General features: G+C 39.4%; 1 protein-coding gene across 1 annotated transcript; it reads left to right on the top strand.

Moving 5' to 3' along the window:
- The first annotated feature begins 1,733 nt into the window (after window positions 1-1,733).
- Window positions 1,734-7,274, top strand: LOC135251206 (zinc finger C4H2 domain-containing protein-like). Its single transcript, XM_064328404.1, has 5 exons — window positions 1,734-1,891; window positions 3,537-3,708; window positions 4,333-4,505; window positions 5,360-5,522; window positions 5,747-7,274. Exons 1-5 carry the CDS (start codon window positions 1,839-1,841, stop codon window positions 5,858-5,860), a joined length of 675 nt encoding a protein of 224 aa, XP_064184474.1. The 5' UTR covers window positions 1,734-1,838; the 3' UTR covers window positions 5,861-7,274.
- Window positions 7,275-7,880: the final 606 nt, after the last annotated feature.

Raw genomic sequence — 7,880 nt, 5'->3', positions numbered from 1 at the left:
TACGTGTGACCACATGCGTATGGGCATGTGCCTGTATGTCTATGTAATAAAAAGGGCATTGGGATTGACTGAAGATAGGTACACATAGAAATACAAGGTAAATTAAAAGATTTTACTTTAACCAACTGTATTCTCCCAGTTATTACAACTGATTATGCCAGTCATTAGTAATTAATCGACAAAAATATCCTTTAAAAAAGATGTACCAGATTAGCAGTCTTCGACATAATGATAATAGTATTTATTTTAGCAGTTTTAAGTACACTGCAAGCAGCCATTCCACAAAAGACCTAGAAACACTAATAATAATAATAATAATAATAATAAATGTAAAACAAATGTACCGTAGGGTACTTTGCTGTACATCCTCATAGACAAGACAAATCCAAAGCATCCCATCAGAAGATGGTTCCGAGCCATGGATCCTATTTAGAACCATAGAGGTTGGCATGAAACGAGATGGGCCTATCTGGGTCCCCATGGCGAGATACCCTTCTCTTTATTCTGATGGCATTAGTGATCATTTGAGGGGTGAGTAGGTGCTGGTAATACGTCTGATAGCAGGTTTTAAATGAATGACTCATACTGGCTAATGGTGGGATATTCTTACACTGGTGAGTCTGGTTCGAGAGATGGTGACATCACATAATAAACACTCTCTCTTGCCCACATGGTGGTGCTACAAACCAGGGTTTGGGTCAGGAATTTGGAATCTATTCCAGTTCAAACCAAGAATTGTAAACCTGATTACAGGAAGAAGAATTTTTGTTCAGTGACACTCAAAGTTCTACTCATTTATAAAACATGTAAGCCTTATTAGTTTGGAAAAATATGCATCCCTCCACTTAAAAAAACATCCCTGCTCACAATTTAAATACCATTTGAAATACTATCCTAGATATCAGACAATAATTGGTCTGGAAACAGTCCATTAGAAACTTTTCTTAATTCAACTTTTTAGTCATGCATTCTGTGAAATGTATCGTATCGTACAGTATTCAAATTAATTATTACAGACGACAAATAAACACATCAGTTTTAGCACAATGCAGTGCTTCTTAAAACCAACCTCACTTTAATAGTATTAAATTTAGACATAGTCCTTATAATGATACGTCATTGATATCAAAGTAAATACTGTTTAAGGTGATAAACTAATACATAAATTAAGCACTGGAATGTATTTGAATTTAATTCAATTTAAGGTTTAATTTAATTGTTTCATTCACATTCAAATGATTTATCCCGCCACCTATATCAATTCAAATTCGAGACTTGAACTGGAATTTAGCATCAGTTATCAATTCAGTTCATAATTTATCCGAGCCACGCAAGAAACAGTTCAAACATTGTGTACGTGAAGACATATCTGTAATGTGTTATAGGAAAGGAAGCTAAATTGGCCCACAACACTGGAGTACGTGGTTAGCATAGACTGGGCGGGTCAAGTGGCACAACTTTATTTGGACGATTAAACCTCGAGTTCATATCAATAGATTATTAAGCTCTCTACCGATATAGGACCCTGTAGAGGTCATCATAAATGACCCAGGAGTTCTCGAAATTGCAGGAAATTACCATACAAACACAATACATATCATTTGTCACCAGTCAATCGGTCTGGAGTGAGTTGGTATGAGTCTTAAATAATGTAAGCAAGCTCTATTTCAGTAGGGGGCAGCAACGTGCTTTTACGATTTCTTCACAAATTACTTCAGCAAAAGTCTATTCTGTCTCGCGCATGCCCACAAAGTCGGCTTCAGTAGCTGCCACCTAAATCTATTGTTTTCCTGAGGTTCGGGTGAAAGGTTTGTTCACTGGAATCCACACTGAGAATCATGGCAGACGAACAAGAAATAATGTGCAAACTGGAAAACATCAAGGAAATAAGGTACTGCGCACGCGATGCATTTATTTTTAAAATAGATTTTCCATTCATCAAGGCTTGATGAAGATGAACCTGTTTTCCTCAGGCTGCAAGCTGCATGCATCGTCCGCTAGCGAGCTAGGAAGCTACATTTTACTATTTCAACAACTACAGCTGTAGCTACAGCTACATTATGGCATAGCTAGTTCTTGTATCTGCTGGTTTACGCTTTAAGGTTTCTAATTATTGGCCTTTAAGCCTGGCCTGTAGACGCGCATACATGAAGTTTAACTATAAACAATCGGTATTATTTTGTGCTCATCTAGCCTGCCTAAATAGTTATTTGGTGTATGAAGGCAGTAGCGAGCCGGAAAGGGCTAATAATAAAATTAAATAACGAAATAAATAAAAATGTCTGTGCATTTGTGCAGTGTAAGTATAGGGTATTTATGGTAATGTTTGTTATATTCTGGCTTGTAACTAATCTTGATAAACTGGCGAATCAGTTTTTGAATTTATCTCCCAGTGCCAGTAAAGCTACACAGCTAGCAAGCTAATGCTGGCTGTCTTTAGTAACACTGGCATAAAAGGTTTATTGACGTAGTTATCGGATGTGAAGCAAACAATAGAAATTGAAAGTGACCACCTTCAGAAATGCTAATCAACCCATTACCAAATGACTGCGTGTAGCCAAGTGCCACCTGCTGTGGTTGTTCGGTTCATGGCTAATATGCATTGCTAATTAAATATTAAATAGTTCCATGGAACGAGTACTCACTGGTGGAGACACTAGACACTGACTACACAAAGCCTCGCGATATTCAGAGTGGGTAATCAAAATATGTTAAGCAGCTAAGCTGTTTATTCCCGACACTACTATATATAAATAAAAATTAATAATTATATATATATATATAATTATTAATTTTTATTTATTTTTATATAAATTTACTGAAACCATTCCGGTACCTTTGCTCAAGTGTAGCACCCCCCTTGGCAGTCGGGATTTAACCTACAACCTTGGAGTTGCAAGGCCAGCAACCCTATCCATTATGCTATTTATGAGCCACATGGGACTTTGTCAGTCTGTATGGTTTCTGTAACATAACATTAGTCTGCAGCTAATAAAAAGAACCAACCTAGTCACAAATTAGTCTCTGGCTCTAAACCTAAGTCATGACATTACATTTATTTGGCAGACGCTTTTATCCAAAGCGACGTACAAAAAGTGCATTTCATGATCATAGACAACTACTAAACACAGGTTCAATAAGATACAATACTTATTTTGTACAGCTATTTCTAGCCAAGAACACAGTTTAGTTCACACAGTGAACACTACTCTCAAAGCCGTTCTACATTGGGGAAACCCAGTGCAGACAACAAGTCTGTAATGGCCTGTGCAGAGTTCACACCATGTAATAGTACTGTATGTAGCACCTCACCACGCTACAGATGAGATTCTGGTGTATTATTGGATTCAGTTAGAGTATTGCACAGCTTGTACAGGTCTATGTGCACTTAAAATATCACTCTTAGTTGTTGTTTTCATGCAGTTATTTTACATAAGCTTGCGTGTGTTTCCTTGTGCAGTTCAGTTTGTATCATTTAGTGCTGGTATTGTTATGACTAATTATTAGTCCTAAACTGACTGGTGTATGTGTCCCAGAAACAAGACTATTCAGATGGAGCGGATCAAGAGCAGGCTGAAGACCGAGTTTGAAGCGCTGGAGTCGGAGGAGAAGCAGCTGAAGGAGTACAAGCAGGAGATGGACCTGCTGCTTCAGGAGAAGATGGCTCACGTGGAGGAGCTGCGGCTAATTCACGCAGACATCAACGTGGTTAGAAACTGCGCTCGTAACCCTTAAATCATGGATACTCAAATCTGGCCCTTGAATCCAAAGCCGGCCCTGGTTTTCTTTTCGCCCAGGAAATTAACTGAGCAATTAGTGCCTACTGATTGGTCAGACTACCTTCACACCTGACTTTCATGTAAAACCAGCAGGAAAACCTAGAGGACTGTGATTTGAGTAACATGGCCTGAAATGCACCCAGCTCATTTGGCTTTAAAACAGGAAACAGGACTGGCATTATCTGCAGCAAGTTATTTTATGTTTATTTGTTTAATGCAATGCATATATACTCAACAAAATATTTGTGCTCTTTAGAGCCAGTGTTGGCTTTGTTTTTCTGGGCATTGATTGATTATTGAGACCATTGTTTAAGACCATTGTTTTACATCTGAATGTAGTTAAAAGGCATTTAGTGTATACATTGGACACACCAGTCACTTATAAAGCAACCTCATTACAACTAAATGTTTGTTCTAGAGGTTCCTTTTCTGATTGTGTTATTGCTTTTAGTTTGAGCTTGTACTACTGTCGTGGCAGCTACAATTTAATTTGCAGTAAGTGTTAATTGAGGCGGCTGGTAGGTGAACTGTAAGCACACTTGCTGGATTGCAGATGGAGAACACGATCAAGCAGTCGGAGAACGACCTGAACAAGCTGCTGGAGACCACCCGCCGGCTGCACGACGAGTACAAGCCACTGAAGGAGCACGTGGACGCTCTGAGGATGACCCTCGGACTGCAGCGGCTGCCGCACCTGAGCGAGGAAGAGGAGAAGCTCTCTCTCGAGTGAGTCCCAGGCCCCTTACCCACAGTCTTCCAGTCATCATCCAGACCTCATCTCGCATCACTTCCCTTACCCACAATCCCCCAATCATAATCCAGACCCCCTCTTACACCATTGCCCCTTACCCACAATCCCCCAATCATAATCCAGATCCCCTCTTACACCACACCCCTTACCCACAGTCCTTGAGTCATCTTCCAGACGCCCTCTCACACCACAGTCCCCCTGCCAGTATCAAAGCCCTCTCTCACACTGCACCCTTTACCATAGTCCTGCAGGTAGCATCTAGACACCTTGCAGCTCTTATCACCCTGGATGCCCTTTAACTGTGATTGTAAGCTCTCACTGCATGTATGCACAGGCACATGGGTCACAGCACAAAATAAAAGATTTCTGTGGGAACTGAGCCGGATGTGTAAGAGCTCACAAATTTTATATTTCTAGCACACTACAAGCACCATCTGGTGTATCTGAGAAAAAGCAAAAGGGGTTAATAAAATAGGGTACTTGTACCCCACTAAGGGTGTTTTGTAGTGTGTCAATGTTTGTTGTTCAGAGTCTGTTTAACATGCAGCTAAGGGATACACTCTATGCTATGTAAAAGTTGTGTAAGTCGCTCTGGATAAGAGCGTCTGCTAAATGCCTGTAATGTAATACACTCAGGTACTTGGTAAATTGCAGTAGCAGGCAGTATTGCTGTCTTGAAACATAAAAATGTTGGGTTGGCATTGACATCATCATGTTTGGTTAGTGTTAATGTACAACTAACTCTTGAATCATTAAAAGTGACCCTGTAGTGATCTGCTGTGTTTACATGTCACCTCTCACTGCTGACAAATGACTCGTTTTTGTGCAGATACTTTGAGAAGCAGAAGGCTGAGTGGCAGACGGAACCACAAGAGCCACTGATCCCAGAATCCCTTGCAGCGGCAGCCGCAGCTGCCCAGCAACTCCAGGTCTCCCGGAAACAAGACGCACGACAGCCAACCACCTTCCGCCAGCAGCCCCCGCCAATGAAAGTGAGTAGTTTCACATACACAAAGGGAGGACGACCTCTACCTATAGCCAGACAGAATCAAAAGATATCAAACATTTATTTTACTCATTCCCAGAAACCTAGTTTTCACCAAAACAACAGAAGCACAGTAATTGAAAAAGAAGAAAGTCAAGGTTAAGTGAATTAGTGGATACATAGAAGCCAAATTGCATCTGTAACTCTGCTTTGTTCATTGTTTTTCTTTAGGCCTGCCTGTCCTGTCACCAGCAAATCCATCGAAATGCTCCCATTTGTCCCCTGTGCAAAGCCAAGAGCCGTTCCAGAAATCCCAAGAAACCCAAACGTAAGCAAGAGGAATGACTCCCTTTTGCTTTTTAGGAAGACTTCATCTTTCTTTTTCTTAGTTTTTTCAACGATGTATTTACATATGATGTAAGCAAGAATTAAAATTTCAAGGGGACAAAGCTATTTAGCATTTTCCGGTAGGTCTTATCTTGTAGTATACATATATTTCAGTGCCTGAAATATATTGCCTTCTCTAAAATTGGCAGGCAATTTTAGGGAAACAAATGAATAATCCTCATAATAACTATTCCATGTAAATGGCTATTAAATGACTGAGACTGGCTGTATGCCAAAATGTTCATTTTTACATTTCTGATCTGTGAGTGTGTTTAAGTGGAGGTTGTTGATAAGTGTGAAGATCCAAAGTTCCATTGTGATAGGTGTTTACTGTATTTGTAACAGGTGCTGTAAAATGTGAAATTCCTTCTGTTAAAGATACAGTTACCTCACCTTAGAGGCTAGTTCTGCTGATATTTACAGTGTGAATCTTGACTAATGATTTCCTGACAGCTCAGCTATTCCGTATATGTGGGGTTGTTTTTAAATAACTATAAGACATAAATTGGTAAGCACTCTGTTTTTTTTCTGATTTTTGTCATGCACATGGGTTTCCGTCCAGTTGTTAACAAGGCCAGTTTTGTGTAAATTCTTGTTGTCGCTGTGTTTTGTCTTACCTGGGTTTCTCCTTTCCTGTGGTCACACGAAGGCCTCTGGGATGTCCTTTATTTGTCATCATTTTTGTGTAAAAAAAACCCCTTGTCAGTCAGGCTTGGGTCTGTTATCGTGTTGCGTAGTTAATTCAGGTTAGTTCATGGGTTTAGAATGGATGTCCCTTTTCATGGCCGTAGGAGACTGTACTTCTAAGATGCAGTACTGGAAGGCTGGAATTGTGGAGGTCACTCCTCTCTGCTATAATGACTGTGGGTGAAAATGAATTTTAAAAAAGCATATTTTTAGTATGTACTTGAAAGGAACATGTAATCAAGCAACTACAGATTCACTTCAATAGGGTAAGTAAATTACTATTAAGTAAGGTATTTGTTGCGCTTTGTTTCGAATGGTCTTATATTGCTTATGGAAATAGCTGATGTAGTTTGTCTATTAATCTGAGTTAAAAGAAATACTTGATGAGAAGGAGCTTTTTAAAAACATTTCTTTCTTCTTTTGGAAGTGCAGTAATCTGTTCACCTTTATTTGTTTAACATGCATTTAAAAAATATTGTTGGTAATGTTATGAAAAATGTAATTCCCACAATGTAAAGGTAGTTTCCCCCCCCCCCCCCCCTTTTTGCCATTATGTCTTATGTACAGTACTGTACATACCGGTTCCATCGTTAAAACTGATTTTCTGGCAATTTCGTTAAATGTTATGTATATGAACTAATGTTGTCCAATAAATTGTGTTTGGCAAATATTGCCAGTAAAGAAATGACTAGTTTCAATTGCTTGAAGCCTTTTTTCAGTGAAGTCATTATAAGAATGGAGGTTATGAAGACTGAGACTATGAAGACAGTTTCATGGATGATAACCGAAAACACTAAACATTTTTCAAATAATTTGCACCAGGAACCACAGCCATTGGTCATTATGTTTATTCATTTTGACTGGGATGATGTATAGCTTAAACAGAAATTAAGTTGGTAGGTTTTCTCTTCATGGTTTTCCACAGCTCAGACCTGCTACAGGAGACTGTCAACAGCTTAAACTTTTAGGGCCCTGGTGTGTACCTAGGGGACACGTATAGACGGGTAAGCTGAGGAACCCTTGCCAACTTAAGCCTACGTTTCCCAAAAAAAACTATTATTTCATGCTGGTGCACACTCCTGGTCATAAATGGTTGAAGGCCCAGCCTGCCTTTGCCTTTGCGAACACCTTTAACCACTGAACCAGTTTTGATGAGGTCACCACTTCACAGTTCTTACTGTCAACCTGATGCTTTAATGCAATTTACATACATAAGGGGAAGTTTGATTTTCCTTGTTTTTCTCATTTAAAATTTCCTGGCACCTTTCAGACTCGTAATAACACAGATACG

Source organism: Anguilla rostrata, chromosome 3 (assembly GCF_018555375.3).
Source record: "Anguilla rostrata isolate EN2019 chromosome 3, ASM1855537v3, whole genome shotgun sequence".
NCBI lineage: Eukaryota > Metazoa > Chordata > Actinopteri > Anguilliformes > Anguillidae > Anguilla > Anguilla rostrata.
This window is presented reverse-complemented; position numbering and strand designations above follow the sequence as displayed.

Excerpts from the sequence above, each read along its gene's own strand:
- LOC135251206 (XM_064328404.1), top strand. The coding sequence starts at position 1,839 with ATGGCAGACGAACAAGAAATAATGTGCAAACTGGAAAACATCAAGGAA. Across the intron at positions 3,709-4,332 it reads TTCACGCAGACATCAACGTG|ATGGAGAACACGATCAAGCA; the intron begins GTTAGAAACTGC and ends GCTGGATTGCAG. Across the intron at positions 5,523-5,746 it reads AGCAGCCCCCGCCAATGAAA|GCCTGCCTGTCCTGTCACCA; the intron begins GTGAGTAGTTTC and ends GTTTTTCTTTAG.